General features: G+C 35.3%; 1 protein-coding gene across 1 annotated transcript in view; it reads right to left on the bottom strand.

The window, feature by feature from the left end:
- Scn3a (sodium voltage-gated channel alpha subunit 3) overlaps window positions 1-18,411 on the bottom strand; it is a 122,718-nt gene that overhangs the window by 29,179 nt on the left and 75,128 nt on the right. Inside the window, exons 16-19 of the mRNA XM_008830907.2 lie at window positions 17,010-17,158; window positions 15,399-15,657; window positions 12,745-13,215; window positions 1,237-1,357 (exon numbers count right to left, since the gene is read on the bottom strand). Coding sequence (XP_008829129.1) covers window positions 1,237-1,357; window positions 12,745-13,215; window positions 15,399-15,657; window positions 17,010-17,158 — 1,000 coding nt within the window. The remainder of the gene's footprint in view (window positions 1-1,236; window positions 1,358-12,744; window positions 13,216-15,398; window positions 15,658-17,009; window positions 17,159-18,411) is intronic.

Raw genomic sequence — 18,411 nt, 5'->3', positions numbered from 1 at the left:
GTTTTTGCCTGTGTAGAAATGATTTTGTTCTTCAGTATAAGTTAGGACCTCTTTGCCTTGAGGCTACTAAGGAAAACAGTGTCATTTTTCATCCCATACAGGTTTGGGAGCAAAACTTCATGTTCAATTTGTTTATTCCTATTTCCATGTGACCCTGAGTTTTTCACTCCCTTCTTTTCAGGCATAGAAAATCCCACCGTCTTCCCAGGTGTCAGCCACTGTCAGTTTTCTCAAGCTAATTTATTTTCAGCCTCAGTGCTTTTCTTAGTCATACCTATGACTCATTTCACAGCCAGTAGCTCTTATTGCATTCTGTTCTCCTCTGCCTCCTAGATTTTGTATTATTTCTAACTTCCAGCTTCACATTTGCTCTCTGAGTTCCTACTTATCAGATTAAATCCAACTGCAGCGAATCAATAAATCTTTTTTGATTTGTGAGCAAGATGTGCTGATCAGTGTGAGAACAACATGACGTGCCTGCCAGTGCTCTAAACACAGACACAACACCAAACAGCTCTGGCTGGAGCACAAATTAACCACACTTGAAACTGGGAGTGATGGCATATAATTATTGCAGCATATGTAAACCCAGCCATACCACTCCACAAACATTATGAAGGAATCACAATGACAGGATGGTTCAAAATGCCATTCTTCTCAAAGGGTCAACATTGTATTCTGTAGCAAAACAAATTATATAAACAACATACACTTACTACTTTTTCTTATTTGCCCAGGCACAGTCTCTATTGTAGAATAATCTGGAAATTTAAGATCCAAGGTAATTTAAGACATAGTGTTTTTTAAGAAATCAGGTGTGGTGGTGCATGCCTATAATCCCAGCACTCGGGAGGCAGAGGCAGGCAGATCTTGTGAGTTCAAGTGCAGCCTGGTGTACACAGTGAGTTCCAGGCCATCTGGGGCTACAGGGAGACCCTGTCTCAAAAAGACACACACACACATACAAAAAAAAAAAGAAAGAAAGAAAGAAAGAAAGAAGAAAGAAAGAAAGAGAGAAAAGAAAGAGAGAGAAAGAAAGAGAAAGAAAGATAGATAGATAGAAAGAAAGGGAGGAAGAAAGAAAGAAAGAAAGAAAGAAAGAAAGAAAGAAAGAAAGAAAGAAATCAGGAAAACCAAATATGGTTTTACAATTTCTTTTACATGTTTTGTTTAAATGAAACATGTTCAGTCTCTGTAAGGAATGAGGAGCATTCCAACACCTTGGAGTATGTTTACCTTCAGTGAAACAAGCTTCTGGTTTGAGATCTTCCTCAGGTTCAATTTCAGCTTGTTCACCTTCTCGGGGTGGAGCAACATCAACTGTGCTTCCTTCAGATGAACTGGTTGCATTTAATTTCTGGAAACAAAGTTCCATGTTAAAGATAAGAATTTCCCCTCTTTGTTCAACTACTTAGGAAATGCTCTGTCATAGTGTGGAAAAATGGTAGCGACTAAAGTTAATACCATTAATGGTACTGGAAATTAGGTACTAGTAACATTAGCAAAGTTCTACTATTTAGAAAAAAAAAGACAGCAGTTAGTGTGAATGACTTGAAAGGATGGATTGGGCTGATTAACTTGCTTTATGTTCTCTACTTGTACATGAATGCCGTGTACAAATAACTTAATAACATGAATACTCCAGCCAAATCAGAAAGAGTTTCACAAAAGTTTAGTAGACTGATGTCTTCTAATGGTTATTTTAATTGAATGCACCAAATCAAATCACAACTTCCACCTCTTCAGATGGAAATTTTCAGAGGGCAAAGAACACTGCCAGTTGTTTCTAAGTACTGTCCATGTTTCTGTAATTTTAGAAGGGCAGGGACACACATTAGCATCAATCATTATAGTTCAACTTTGAGCTATATTTTTCTCTAGCTTACATAATTTCCCCATACTTTACTAGCAGAAAATGATGGATCTCTCCCTTTCTTTCTTTTTTGAACTGCATAAATGAATTCAACACTTGCCAAAGAATTCTAAATGAAATGGAAATTTCTTCATAAATGACATTGTCTAGAATCTTTATTAAGAGCTCATCCTGAATGCAATGTATGATCAGACTGTGAATTTTTCCTTGAAATAAATCACTGTGACATGACACATGGTGAGAATAGCCATTTTAATGTCACCAGAATAAATATCTAATAAATTTTCTGAGATCATGTGGGAAGACATTACAGATATGCAATATTTTATGAAAACTGATACAAAGACATGACATACAGCATGGCCCAGGTAATGTAAAGCTTTTAGGATGAAGAACCACTCATAGACATGTTAATGGTTTCAGAGACCCCATTAGCTTCAGTAACTAAGTATTAGGGTCACACTGTCCTAGCCTTCTGGGAGAGTTAATGTGTTATCTTAAAAAGGCCTAAATGATTCCTTAAACACAAGTCATATTGGGAGAAATTTGGCTCAAAATTTCTGATTTATCTGAAATCACAATGCCAATATAGTTTACTATTTTACAGTGTGAACTAAAAGGGAAATAAGGTTAGGATAGTGCTTTCTGTGGTGTTACAGTAATGATGATATTAACCACATCCAAATAAACACTATGAAAATGACTTTAAGTCAATATATAATTCAATATATAGCCCTCCTGGTCAGTATGCTAATGAGGGAAGCTAGGTCATTATTTGGGGTTGATGAGTCTTAGGATTGTTACAGTACAGGAATTTTTACCATTAAATTCCTTTGCTTTTGGAAACATGAGAAAATCTAGACAGATTTTATCCTCCTAGAATTTTTTTCCCTTCTTTCAACCAGGATATTTTTATTCTTTGAAAAAGAGCCTAGGAAAGCTGCTACTGGGTACAGTTGTAGCAGCTTCTGTTATAACCAAGGACATACTGATAACGGGTATCAGCATCTCACTCTTCCCTTCCAACTTCACCAGTCACTGACAGGTTGAAAACTATGGCTTTGACAAGTGAGCACAATGATACCAGTGCATGGTAAGAAACCAAATTATCTGAAGATTAGTCATGAAAAGGTCATGTTCATCTTCATCCTCTTAGCCAACCAAGCTCAATAATGCCTTCTGAGCTTGGGTCACCATCCACCTCCTCCATGAATTCTTTCTTTCTTGCATGATTGCTCCAGTTAAATATCAGAGTCCATTTGGCCTGATATTTTTGTTGCCTTTGGCCAAATATTCCCATATATATGTGTGTGTGTAGACATATGTAGAGAGAGACACGCACACACATATAAACACATATACATGTATATGTACACAAACATATGCTTCATCACACATACTAAGTACATATATATATATAGCAAAAAGTCAAATATGTAACCAAATATAGAATAGACACTGTTGTATTATATTCATTTTATGAAGAATGAGTAGATGAATGTATTTTTATATTGCTGTTAATGTTTAGAAAATTTCATCTCATTATTGATAAATTTTCTTAATAAATTGCCTTGATTGGTCTATCTAATTATGTTAGAAAATAAATTTTCTTATTGAATGTAAATTATAGTAATAATAGTTAATATTAAGGGACAGTTCCAAAATATTTTTCAAAACTATTATTAGACATTTAGTAAGGAAGTATGAGAAGAATATTCTAAGTATTACATATAAAATACTCTTACAGCTATGCTTTTGCATGTGAGAACCTTAGAAGATGTACTCACCTGTGAGTTCCCACTTTACCATTTGGTATTATGTTTAATTTTCATATCAAATTATCTTAAATATGTTCTACTGGTATTTTATATTTAAATACAAATATTTATTCAAATGAATTTCACAGCACAAATAATAATAGCCACTAACATGAATGATAATTGAATGAATAGTTTGCCCAGTGTGGACCTCTGGATGTATTTTTGCTATTGCATTGCCTTAAGATTATAAATGTTTGTGGATATAGCTAACATGTTTGGATATAATCAATATTAATATTCAGTTGGCTCTGGGGTTAAGCACTTTTACATCCTAAAGGAGAGAGAAAGTGAGGGTTGTGTTCAGTTATTTTCCCTCTATCTACATAGTACTCTGAGGCTTAGCATGTCTTTTGAAAGTAGACAAAGCTCTTGCCCTGTTTCTGCTCTTGTTTGAGGAGCGGAACTTGATTATATGGAGAAGTGCTTTGCTGCCATCCAGAATGTTTTCTGATTGTAAAGACAAACTTTCTAAGCCTTGGCCTGGAAAGTGTCCCAAAGGATGTTCAGAAGGCTCATACAGATCCTTAGGACCTTCATGAACTTAAGGGTGGAAGGTGATAGACAAGTGCTCATTTCACTTACATGTGTTTTACAAGAGGCTCCACCTCTGTGAACACTGACATAAAGTCAGCTTGCACAAGTCAGAGAACTGGGTTAAGGTTCTCATTAGTCTACAAGGACACTGCATTGCTTCAACCTCATAGGCCACATTTTTGTTATAAGGAAGTATGAATACTTTAGCCTATGAAGCTATACAAATATTGTATCAAATATGCTAAAACATCAAAAGTAGTGGGTTTACTTACATTAATAAGTGAAAGCATGAACTGAATTCTTCGTAAATGACATCAACTGCCCAATACAATAACCTAGCATTCTTTAGTGACTGAATACAAAGAAGTTCATTTCTATATTTTTAAATCACTAATTTACATTCTAAAAAAATTAAACATTTTATATTCTATACATTGGCATAATATCAGTCTATACTAATTCCACACATTGTTATAATGCAAATAATCTAAACATTAAATACTTTGCCATTCATAATTTAGTAGAGGGTAAAACGCTTATTGCGATACCAAAATGACTACCAGATGACTTTAAAAGCATTTAACTTATTTAAAAGCAGTGACTGGTGAGAAAGACAAAGAATAACTTACTTTCATTTATATTGCCATAGTTGATACTACAATGATATCAAAAAAGCAAAGAAACCTGAAATGAAATTTGCTGTATTAAGGAATTCCATAACTGTGCTAAATAACCAAAATTAATACTTGTTCTGAAGTCAATTAAAAAAAAACAGTTTTGAATATAAGCCTAATAACAGCAGAAAGCTTCCATATAAAACCACATAGTACAAGTTCGATCTTGTTTTCTTGTACTATTTTCTCCTTAACCCCTCCAATATTATATGGCCCTTAAAAGTCAAAGTCTTCCATCCCTTGTAGAAACCATTGAGTCTACAGAGGGATGATGGCTTATGCTCTACGAATGCACGCTGGAAAGCAGGTTTGAAGATGCAACATTCTCCAGGCTGAGTTCAGCCGCAGAAAACATGCCTAGCTATAGCAGAAGCCTGACGCAATGCTGTGGAAGCTGCTCACTGAACCAAGAACCATGCTCAAACACATGGTACCTGAATATGAAGCTGAAAATGCATAACATTGAAAAGGTTAACCACAACTAACACTCACTCAGAGGAATGACAGAATTAGCAACTGAACAGGCCGTGAGAACATTCCCCCAGATCACGTGACCTTGTAGAGAAATTCACCCTTGTGACAAATATTGCTCTTGACTTTTTAATCCAATCAAATAGTAGAATTTAACTTTAAGAGATAGAAGAGAATGTTAGCAACCGGCCTACTTCCACTGAAATGCGCTCACATGGCATTTATTTTCAATCAGCGCTCATGTGCTTGACTCTTACAAACTGCTGTATGATTCAAGAGACAAAATAACAGATTCAGCCATTACAGATTGCCTTTTAAATCAAGCCATTTCTTTCAAGAATTCTTGATTTTGTCTCACAAGTAGACGAAGAAAGTCTTTTGGTCATACATAATGAGAGCCTCTTAGTCTCATCTTTTGGATGTACAAACCCATAATCCTGATTTAGGATATTTCACTTGACTAACAGGCAGCCATATACTGGAGCCATTTGTTGCTTATCCAAGGTAAAAACGAACTAAAACCAATAGTTCTCTTTTCTGACTATTCGCCAAATGGTTAAAAATATTAACTGCCACCATCTAGTTTCTCCTTGACATACGTTACATGTACAACACTCAGTGCTCCTTCTATTTAAAAATAGCAATAATAAGAACATGGTGTGTGAAATGGGAAATAATTACGTGGTAGTTGAGGAATAAGGCAAAGGGCATTAAAAGAGCAGGAGATAAAGGCCACTTATCTTCAGAGGGTTACAGAAATTTCTGTCTGAACTAGACTTAATTGGGTTTTATTCTGTCTTGGAACACTAAAGCACCAGGATAGTTCTCTTAAGGTCGAGATGGGCTAAAGCGGCTATTTGCACACCCATCTCTGCCTTTTGAAAAGGGCATTGGGGAGACACCAGTAAGAAATTGAAAGCTAGAATCCTTCTCCCATTGCTCTTCAGAGTCTGAAAACTGCATAGTACTTTTTCCTAATGGTCCCACGCACAGGGCCTTAGTCAAGCACCTACTTTTAAGGTTTCTATGAAAGTTTCAAAAAGGAGGGTGTCCTTGAGGGGAAGTGGGACACAGCCCCCAATAAAATCTCATTCTCTTCTGCTTGTGAGGACAAAAGGAACCAGACATTCTCCAGTGAATAATAATGCTGTTTTACTCCTACAGTTAAGTCAACTGCAAATACAAATTGAATGAATCACATTTTTTTCCATTTTTCATGAATAATTTTATTCTTGAATTGATTGTATTCAACAACTAATTCTCAGTATCCCTAATAAGAAAGAAGAATGCATATGTAGATTAACTCACAGATGACTTTAAGCTCTAAGTAGATACTGATCTTGCAAAAAGCCAATACTTAGGAATGTGTGACCTCTGGTTCCCAATTTCCCTCTCAGCACATGTACTTTGGGTGAGATTCAGTAGAGAGTGCTATCAACAGGAGAAAGCTGGGTCAAGAGAGTGAAGGCTCAGCTAACCCAGAAGGCCACAGCAATCTTGGGAAATGTCTGCACTTCTCATAAAACTATATTCAACAACCAAAAGCAGTAAGTGTTCTAAGCTTTTTTCTTTTCTTTTCACACATTCAGGCTGAGGTGGAATATTTAGAGAGGAATTAATGTTGAGAGGGAAATTCCAAGTCCAAAAATGAATGTGTTAGAGCAATTACTTAGTGATCAAGATGCCATGAATGCTTCTTTCTCAAAGCATGAAGATTTCCTTTCAATTTCTTTACAATTATCACTATGTTTTTTTTCAGACACTTGACTGAACAGCTCTCCTAAAGTACTAAACCTTCAAGAAACGTGGTACCCAAATGCATATTCAAAATATTGCCTCTTCTCCAAAATCTAGATATCACCCTACTGTTCTTATGGAGTCTGTCCTGAAAAAACAGAGGTAAACATTTCCATCTGGAGCACATGGATTGCTTAGGTTGGAAATATTATCCATTATCTGAATATAATGGCTTGAGAATGGCAATATTATCTCCAAAAAATCTGAAAAACAAAAAACAAAAAAGTCCCATGAGGCTTATTTTGGTTATGCAGTTTATATATAAGGGCTGAATCATCGATAAAGAAAAAGTTGTGGTCTTATTTTAATGAAATAAAAACAGAAATTAAAAAAATTGCATGCTCTCGCCTAAGTCCTTGGTTTTACTGAACCGTAAGCATCTCTATTATGATTAAAAATCAATAGTACGATAACTCTTATAGGGCATGCAATTATTGTTTTTGAAAATCTAAAAGGCTAAACTGGAAAACCCATCAGCAGAATTAGCTATGACGCTGGGACTGTCCATCTTGCCTGACCATGCTGTGATGTGTCACACGCTTCAGCAGACAGCGGCTGGGCCAGTCCAGCACTTCCTTGCCACAGCAGGGGAAGGAATAGAGCTGCGGCGCATGCAGGCCAGTCAAAATTCTTTTAAGAACAACTTGCTTGGGTAACCTGGGTAAAAGTGGTGGCTCGAGCCTCTGGTTGCTTAAAAAACACCAGAGCTGCACTCTCGATGGCTCCAGCTTGGTCTTAGGCCTGTGAGGAGTGAGAATGGCAAGCAGTGAAGGTCACAGAAGGATATTGCTGGACCCAGTTGGGAATTCAGCTACAGAAATCGACTGTTAACATTTATTCTATATGCTTCCTTTGGGAAGATAAAACAGTAATCTGTTAAGCACTAAATTATGAAGATCTATAGTTATATAAAAAGTCTAAGAAATCACGATTATCAGAAGATTAAAAATATAAAAATCAAAGTTTTACATTAGATTGCCACATTAGATTAGATTGATATTTATATAATTTCAAATTTAAGATAAAAAATGAGTATTTTGAAATCCATGCCTTCAATTTTTCATGCAAAGGTTTGAGTTTGTTTATCTTAGTGGTATACATACACTCACACACATATATATATATGATACATACATATATAGTACACATTAGGTAATACATGACATAATAGAAGTTCATATTTTTATCTTTAAATACCCTTAGAGATTATTTATCTCTTGACTATACTTGCCAGGCATATATTATCATAAAAATGAGTGGAAATATTAGAGTGCCTAGGGTTTTAAAATGAACTAAGCTAATGATTAATTACTACCTAACGTAAAAAAAGAGAATGTAGGTACTTTTGAAATTTGGTGCTTGTTTTTAAAGGAGCAATGTAGAACTCTGTTGTGTTTGGATTATATGACTGCTTACTTTGTCAGCAAAGCTTACTTTGCTCTTCAAAGTAGAACTCAATGTTCTACTGCCACTGTTGTTAAGAAACAAAACAAAACAACAACAAAACTAGCAAACGTGAATCACAATGTCATTGTGTATGTGTGTGCATGAGAGAGAGAGAGAGAGAAAGAGAGAGTAATATAGATCAGAACTATACTTAATTGGTTGGAATTTACCTAAATCTATCCTGTAATGTTAATATATATCATTTTTGTGATTATTTTTTAAAACTCTGTCTTAAATCCTTACATGTATTTGCATATACAAGAATTTTCCTATGACTTTCAGGAAAAATTTTATGTGTATGAGTCTATTGTCTGCATGTGTGTAAGTGTACCATTGTCTTGAAATGCCTGTAGAGGTCAGAAGAGGGTGCTGGATCCCCTGGAACCGGAGTTCTGGATGGTTGTTAGCCACCATGCAGGTGCTGGGAACAGAACTTGAGTCCTCTGCTAGAGTAGCCAGTGCTCTTAGCTGCTGAGTCATCTTTTCAGCCCTTTGGGTGGGGTTTTGTGGGTACTAATTTAAACCTGTCATTCATGCAAATTAAATTGTTGAATAAATGTTCAATTTACTGTTTGCTAAGTAAACCTGAGTGAAGTCAACATTTAATTTTATTATGTAAGATCATTTCATAATTTAACCAAGCCTTAAATATATGCTTATGTTTACTTTGATGATTTCCATACTAACATATCTATAGATTGTTAAAGAATTTCATTAAATTCTGTGATTAGATTTCACATATTCGCAATTAACATGAAAGTGTATAGAATAGTTATAGAAATTACCTAATAAGAAAGTAAATTCTGTTCAAGAAATAAATATTTCCCAGAAATTTATGATGAGGAAGAAATTATATCCCAGTATTCCACATTTGCGATGTTTAAGCCATTAAAAAGAAATATGTATGGACCTTATGAAGTTTTTGAAGCATTTTAGATGCAGCTGTTTAGAAGAAGGAAATGAGGACATTTATTCTCGATGAACCCAATGTCATCAACCCCGTGTTGTTAATGTAGTAAAAGTCTCTTTCTTTGGCTTTTTTATCTTTTCTCGATCTTAGTTAAGCTAACCATGCAATCCATTCCTTAATATTTATCTTATTATTTTATTTTTGCCTTATAATTATTTCTTTGGCCACTCCTTCTATTTTCAGAAAACCAAGTAATTTTGAGATCTGCATTATCTAATCTACTTTTAGCTCTGACCTTTTTTTGCTCTGACCAATACTGTCACCTTTAACCCAGTGTGGCCAATCATTCCTTAATATCCACAAGGGATTATTTCTAGGACCCTACAAAACCAAAACCAGAAGATGTGTAAGTCTTTTATATAAATTGGCCTAGTATTTTTATATAGTCTATACAATACTCTCTTATAGTTGAAATCATATCTAGATTATGTATAATATTTAGTTAATTAAAATAGTTTTTATACTGTATTCTTTTTAAAAATTATTTTATTTATTATTTTATTGTATGTGTGTGAGTATATTGTCTGCATGTGTGTAAGTGCACCCATGTCTTGCAGTGCCCATGGAGTCAGAAGAGGGTGTTGGATTCCCCTGGAACTCGAGTTACAGATGGTTGTTACCCAGTTATGGGTACTGGGAATCAAACCTGGATCCTCTGCAAGAGCAGCCAGTGCACTCAACTGCTGAGCCATCTCTCTAACCCAACACTGTATTCTTGTAAGGAATACCGGAAAGAAAATAGTAAGTGCCTGTCCAATATAGATACATTTTTTCTATAACCTTTTTGATCAATGGCTGACTGAATTCCAGTATGCAGAATCCATAGGCATGAGAGCTGAATTTAAATCCAACGTTGAACTCTTTCAGAGAAAACCTGTTAAATATTTTCACAGGACCATTCCAGGCAATAGCACTGCCATTTTTTAAATTTCCTGGATTGTTTACACATGTCAAATTGTCAATTAGTCTGAGTTTCCTCTTATTTTAGCCCAGAATTTCACCATCTCACAGCTATCAGAAGATTATTTTCATATTCTCCAAGACAATCATCATTCTAAACTGTTTTGCTCTTAAACACCAAATGTTTCTATGACATTCCTAATAGCCTCTCTGTTTGAGAACAATCCTTATTGACCATACAGCCAGTTCCAAGCTCTGACTTGCTTCAAAACTGTACAGTCTGCAGCAATCAACCCATCAAAACACCCTTTTCCAGTATCTTCTCACTCACTACCTCATGGCTGAGCCACATGTTCACCTTGATGCTAAGAGCTCACTCTGGCTCTGGCTCTCCTTATAGAATACTTTCTTTTCACTTCTTACTATATAAGACCCAAATTTTGAGGCCTATTTCAATTTTACCTCTCCCATTTAACAACCTCTCTCCCCATTCTTAAAAACCTAAGAACTTAATGCAGACCTGCGGAATTAATTTTTCTATTTTTTTTTAGGTGTTTCTCCAGTAGCCCCAGCTGGACTGGAAGTCCTTATGGAGGCCACACTGTCCTCATCTTACAGAGGTTCACCTGCATCTGCTTCTGGAGTGCTGGGATTAAGGGTGTGTGCCATGACACCTGACCCAGATTAAACTTTTAATGAGATCTGTAATAATTTTGTGAGTTTGCTGAAAATTATAGGATAGAGTTTGTCTTTGTCCAAACCTCCTCAACCCTAATATACAGTAGACTACCAAACTGGCCAAAGTGATCAGTAAATCTTTCTAGTGAATTGGTATTTCTTCTTAAATAAAGTCATGCCAGGTGATGAAAAATAAAATTGGTTTACTAAAATGAGCAAGATAAGCTAGAAGTGAACTTGCTGAACAATCTGAGTGTAATTTAAAAGAACTTTGCTAGTTCGTTTTGAATATAGTTCTTACCTTTAAAAATCTTACCAAATTTTCTTTTCAAAGGTATGAAGTGAATCAGGAAACTGGGAGTTGTAACACTATGAACTACTTATTTTGAGTATTTCAGATCTAATGATCTTGATTACTTGTTTTTTAAAAGTTCCAAGATAAGTTCACAGAATCACACATCCATTGGCCTAATTTCCAGTGTCGACATTGTACTTGCAAGCTAAAGCTTATCTTTTATGGTTCCATCTGTGCTACATTGACTTCCAACTGTTATATCCAAAGTCCACAAATAAATCATAGTAAAATATTTTAGTCAAATTAATTCCACTAATCTATGGACACAAAGAATTCTAATCATAGTAAGCAATTTCCTTTTTCTTTCCATTCTAACATTTGCTAATATGAGAGTAAGAGTACTTTTCCATCTGCAGTTTCATTGTAATCCTGAAGTGTTAATTCTCAGTAGCAAGAATTTTCAGGTAAATCTAGAAGACTTCATAGATTTGTTCATCTTTGATGTGCCACAATAAAATCAGTACTAGTTACACCTTCCCAGTAAGCATAATACTTCATAGATGGTATGTTATCATAGCAAATGCTGTTCTCAGAGGTGAGCAAAAACTACACAAGACTTTAAAAACACTCAGCAAAATGAAGAGTGAGGGGATGACATTAGTACAATCATCATTAAAACACAGTTCATTGATTTTTATAATAAGAGTAGTGTGGAGTAAAATGTATTAAATAATCTCTTTTCTGAAGTCTACATTTTAATTATTTTTATTTTATGTGTGTGAGTGATTTGCCTGCATGTGTGTAAGTGCACCCAAGTAGTGCAATGCCTGCAGAGGCCATGAGAGAGTGTTGGATCCCCTGGAATGAGATTTGTAGACTGTTGTTAGCTGCCCTAATGGGTGCTGGGAACCAAACCTAGTAACCTGGAAGAACAGCCAGTACTCTTAACCACTGAACCATTTCTTCAGCCCCAGAAGTTTGCATTTTAAATTAGACCTTCTAGCTATCAAGAAAACAAACATTTTAATCACTTAGAGTGGTGATTTCCCATGGAAAGTTGCATTTAAATATACTTCCCAATTTCTCATTATTTTCCAACATTAGCCTATGCTCTTTTTTGTGCGGTATTGGGCATTGCTGGACTTCATGCATGCCAAACACTCTACCACTGAATTACACACCCAGCTCAGTGCTATCTTTTAACCAAGCAACATAAAGATAATAATAATATACGATAGCACATGGATAATGCAGGAAATGCAGCCAGAACTGAAAAGCATACTTACCTCCTTGCTTTCTTCTAGTTCTGACTCGCTGCTGAATTCTTCAGTATTTAAATTTTCAAAGTCGGACTCTCCAACAGCAATAGGCACTGTTACAGTGAGGCTGGGGTTGTTTATGAATGACATATAATCATTTTCATCGATTACATATTTTTCAACACTGCTTCCAGTACCTACACCACTGGTGGTTCCATTACCATCTTTAAGATAATTAAGCTCTTTGCTGATTTCAATCCCAGTGTTATTGGACATGCAACTGTCTATTTTGTTGCCTTCATGGATCTCTATAACTTTGGGCTTTCTAAAAAAGGCTTTCCGGAAACACTCCCCTATTTTATTTTTTATGTAATCGATTCCCTTTTGCATCCTTCCCACTGCAATCTGCAGGTTGTTCATTTCATTATCGTCATCAGTAGCAGCAAGGTTGTCTGAGCTAAAGGAACTCAACAGTAAGGCCAGAAAGAGGTTCAGGACCTAAAAGGAAAAAGAACAATAGTTCTATATTAATATTGAAATATGCATAAAAATAGCAAGTGAGTGGGGAGCTCAGAACTCTCCTCAAATGGTTTTAGCAAATGCTTCCTGAGTGTTTAGTATATGCCAGACACTGTGTTGAAATCATACACCATTCGAAGGACCCGATACTTCTACAAGCAGTAACAGAGGAATCGTAACTCAGGACCCTTATCCTTCGAGAATAGGAGGTTAAAAAAAAAATCTAAGATTTAAATCACATCTACCCAGTCTAAGCAGTGAAAAGACAGTCTCACTTTTGATAGCTTTTGCCACAAGAATAAAAGATATTTTCATCTTCGGTGTTTTACCTCCTCACAGTTTTTCTATGGACTGTCTAGCTTCATGTGTACAAATAATAAATCTATGTATTTAATAATCTACTGATTTGTACAGAAACTGCACAGCTGAAACACAGATTTCTCTGGCCCAATGGCTACAAATTGATAACAGCAGAAATTTCAAAATGCAAATTATATAAGGCTTCACACATTTTCCCCATCAAGTATACTTTGAAATTTCTGTGTTCAAATAGCTCAGCAGATGGAGAAAAATCTAAAATTATTGCAAGATTTAGGCTAGACCCATATAATATAAATTGCTTCTTCTTGTCCCCTCTTTTGTGGAGAAAATGTTAATTCTCAGAGTGTCATTGTGAACCAAAGAAGAGATTTCCCAGTTACTGAGAAATTATGGTTAATGCAAGAATAATCACAGAACTTGATGTAAAATGGGAAATTTATGTACGAGAATATTTTTAGCTTAAAATGTAATTATTGAGTTTCAGCTTATGTTACATGCTAGGAAGACAAAGGCTAGGAAGGAAGCCCAGTTTGTTTTCTATTTATGTTTGAGATTTTGTTCTGAATCCAGAGCTATTCTATTAGTCAAAGAAAAAAATGCATGTATCCCACTAGTATTCCTTTGAGTAATTTTATTTGAAATATATCCTTCAAAGGGAAAACCCATTATTATTGTGCAAAAAAAAGGTTGTCCTTACATGACTGAGGAGTTTAAATACTAAAACACATACACAAATTGTGGGGGTTTTGCTAATTAAATTTGTTCTTAAACTATTTCCTACATGTACATAATGCATAATGATTGGAGCTCTCAACCCCCCCCCCCAATCTCCTTACCATCCCTGTCTACCTCCATCCCCACAAATCTCTCTCACACATTCGCATCTATTCATTTTGCTTTGTGATCCATGTGTTTAACTAGGGCCACCTGTGTGACCATGGGCTTGGAGGTTTGGAGTTATCCCTTGGAGCCTACTGGGCTCAGCAGTGGGCACAACTAAATATAGTCACCTTCCCCCAGATTCTGAAAGTCAGTCTTTTATATGTTTCTCTCTCTCCTTCCCCACATCCCTCTCTCCTTCCCTCCATATTTATCTCTTACTCTCAATCTTCATATGTGTGTGTAGATATATGAATCATTTAAACTACTATGTTATTTTCTTTAATAAAGCAAATTTAGGGAAAAACATATTTTGGATCCTGTGATAATTCTAATCCACAGCTAAAGCCTAATGCTTTATTTCATTGAAATTTGTCCTCAGATTGTGTATGGCCTCTAAGCAGAACAATGTGAATTATGAACATGTAAAAAGTCATTTCAATGTAAAACAATTGTATTTTTAGGGCTTGAAGAGATTATCATATCAAAATAATATCATGATAAAATTAGTCTTGATAATAAAATATATTTTCTTTAGACAAGAAAAAAGTACAAGTAATATTTATGATCCCAAACTTGCCTTAGCTGTATCTCACATCCCCACATCCCCACATCCCCACATCCCCACATCCCTACATCCTCACATCCTCCATAGAATTCGGTTTTGTTATTCTGCTGTCACTGATAATAAAATATATTTTATTATCAAGACTAATTTTATCATGATATTATTTTGATATGATGATCTCTTCAAGCCCTAAAAATACAATTGTTTTACATTGAATGACAGGTGGCTTGACCCTCAAAAATTTAAGTAAACTGCCTTTTCACAGAGCGTTGTAGAGGGATTTGAGTCTCAGCCACTGACTGTAAAATTTGAAAGCCGTTTTACTACCTTTGCCACTTTTACTACCCACGGTTTATCTCATACTTATCTCTGAGCATTTGCAGTACATACGTACCACGAGGTTCCCAATCACCATGACCAACATGAAAACAATAAGGCACATGGTTTGCCCTGCGACCTCCATGCAGTCCCACATGGTCTCTATCCACTCTCCGCACAGCACACGGAACACGATCAGGAAGGAGTGGAAGAAGTCATTCATGTGCCAGCGCGGGAGCTTGCAGTTCTCGTTGATCTTGCAGACACACTCCTTGTAGCTCTTCCCAAAGAGCTGCATGCCGACCACCGCAAAAATGAAGGATGTCATAAAGCAGCTTCATGACCTGCTGTCTTAGCTGAGAGCTGTACTGACCTCCATGCCTTCACCACAATGGACTGTATACCCAAACCATCAGCCAAAATAAATCTTTCGTCCCTTAAGTTGCTTCTTGTCAGGTATTTGGAAAAAAAAAAAAAAAAAAAAGTAAACAGTGCAAATCACAGTGTACTTTTGGAAGGTAGACATCATTTATGAGTCTATCGAAAAGTGGTATTAGAATTGTAAGTCAAATTATATCATTTAAATGAGAAAAATTTTTTTTAAATTCTCATTTTCAGGCCCAGCTTGGTAGCACATGCCTTTACTCCTAGCATTAGAGAGACAGCGGCAGATGGATCTCTGTGAGATCAAGGCCAGCCTGGCCTACATAACTTCCAGACCAGTTGGAGCTATAGGGAGACTCTGTGTCAATCCCCCTACCCCCCCCCAATATCTCATTTCAGATTTATCAAAAGGCATACTCATAAAAAAATTGCTACTTTGACTATATAGACATTGTTAAATTTATCAACTGTTACCTTCTGATCCTATTTTGGAAACAGAAAAGCAATGTCTGAAGTACGAATTACACTTTCTTCACTATGAAACAAATATGAAATGAATAACAAACTAATTTGATTTTTAAAAGGCTTCCCTTCAATTTGAAAAAGTGCACATTTAATTTCCCACAAAACTTATGTATTTTGTAATTATTTTTACTATGATTCAAATCTATTTATTATATTGTTAAAACACCAAATACATCGAATATTTTGTATGTGTTGATTTTGTTTTATTTTATTTTGTCTTATTTTGTATTTGCTTGAGAGTCACATGTAGGCCTCAAGCTTACTATATAGCTGAGGATGACTTGGAAGTACTGATCCTTCTAGCTCCAAATCCTAAGTGCTGGACATGTGTACACCCTATTCCTGGTTCTTACATGTCTTAAAGGAGCTCCTCTAATAAAAGTAGGATAGAGGGGTTGATAAAAACCTGAGACTACTTGGGGTTACATATTCTCTCTCTCTATCTCTCTCTTTCCCTCTCTCTCTTTTGTATTTATTGCCTTACAAATGTACAAATGTAAGACAAATTCCTGACTGTAAAACAATTTAGAAAGAATATGTATGCTTTTGAACATGTCCTATATATAGAATCATGAAATATTTCAATTGCTTTTATCCTTCTTAGAAAATATACTAATCTTAAAAAATTCTTAGAACATTAACTTGGTGTAAGTTCAAAATGTTATTTTATAAACTATGATATTATACAAACTACATTTCAAAATAAATGCTATGCTATAATGGGGGAAGGGATGTGAAGAACAAGGCAAGTACCAGTCTGAATGAGCGCAGCACAGACAGTCCCTCCACATTTGCCAGGCCCAACTCCATTAAACTCAGGCTGACGATAATTCCATCAAAAATATTCCAGCCCTCCTGGAAATAGTAATAGGGATCCATGGCAATGATTTTCAAAACCATTTCAGCTGTGAAGATTCCAGTGAAGACCTGGAGGAAAACAGAGCAGCACCTCAGCAATACTGAAAACTGACATCACGAGAATTTGTAAAGAACATTAAACCCTAATGAATACAAATGTCTGACATTTAAATTAAACAAATCAATGCAGGTTTAGCATTTTCCCTGCAAATTACCCTCATGTTAAGTGGATTCCTCTTATTTAACAAATCAGCAGGGTTTCCAGGGAAAGCAGAGTTTAAAACCTTCCCTAGTCCACATTTAATCATACTGAATCATGGCTATGGCATTACCATCCTTTTGGTATACTACACTTTTATAAAAAAACAAATTTAGTTTTTTTAATACTACAAAAATATCATAAAGCACATATTATTGGAAATAAATCTACATATTATTGGAAGTTATTAAAAAATACATAAAATTGATAAAAATATACACTTGCTTCTAAATTTTCTGTTTTCTGACAATTTTACACCCATTCCTGAAATAAGAAGAATTTGCTACAAATGTTTTATAATAATGGTCTTTGGATGCCTGCCTCAGAATTAAGGCTAATGGATTAACAGAGCAAGGAACTGCATATTTAATTGAAACCAGGAGGAGAATATCCTCAATATGTACATATCCATAATTAAGATTAATACAGTAAGTGGTTAGATGAAATGTGTACTTGACAATAAAAACAAATAAAAAGGAATACACTCAACACTGATTTGGAACTTAAAATTACAGGAAATGAGAACATAAGCACATGGAAGATCATGTAATTATCCTTGTAAAAAGTTTTGCTTTAATTTTTATTTTATATATATACACATTAGTGTTTTGCCTGTATGTATATAACTGCATCTATGCCATGAAATGCCCATAGAGGCTAGAGCTAGAAGAGGGCATCAGATTCCCTGCAACTGGAGTTAAGAATGATTGTTAGCTGCCATGTGAATAACGGAAACTGAACTCAGGTCCTCTTGTAAGAGCAACCGGTGCTCTTAAACCGTGGAGCCATCTCCAGCTTTCCATTTAAAAAAAAAAAAATCAGCATACTTTATTTATTTTATTTTATGTGTATTAGTGTTTTTCACACATGTGTGTAAGTGCCCATTGTGTGTGATGCCCATTAAAGACTCAAGCAAAGTGTCTTTTAAAGTAGTTCTAATTCTTGATATGTGAAAACTCTATCTTATGATGGTAAGTCAAATTACTAAAGCCAATCAACTATCATCTCAAAGAAACTCTTCAAATAACAGTATTAAAATTATTTAGTATCCTAAAATATTACT

Source organism: Nannospalax galili, unplaced genomic scaffold (assembly GCF_000622305.1).
Source record: "Nannospalax galili isolate Female #2095 unplaced genomic scaffold, S.galili_v1.0 scaffold514, whole genome shotgun sequence".
Classification (NCBI taxonomy): Eukaryota; Metazoa; Chordata; class Mammalia; order Rodentia; family Spalacidae; genus Nannospalax; species Nannospalax galili.
The sequence above is the reverse complement of the archived record's forward strand: the minus strand, read 5'-3'. Positions and strand labels throughout refer to the sequence as shown.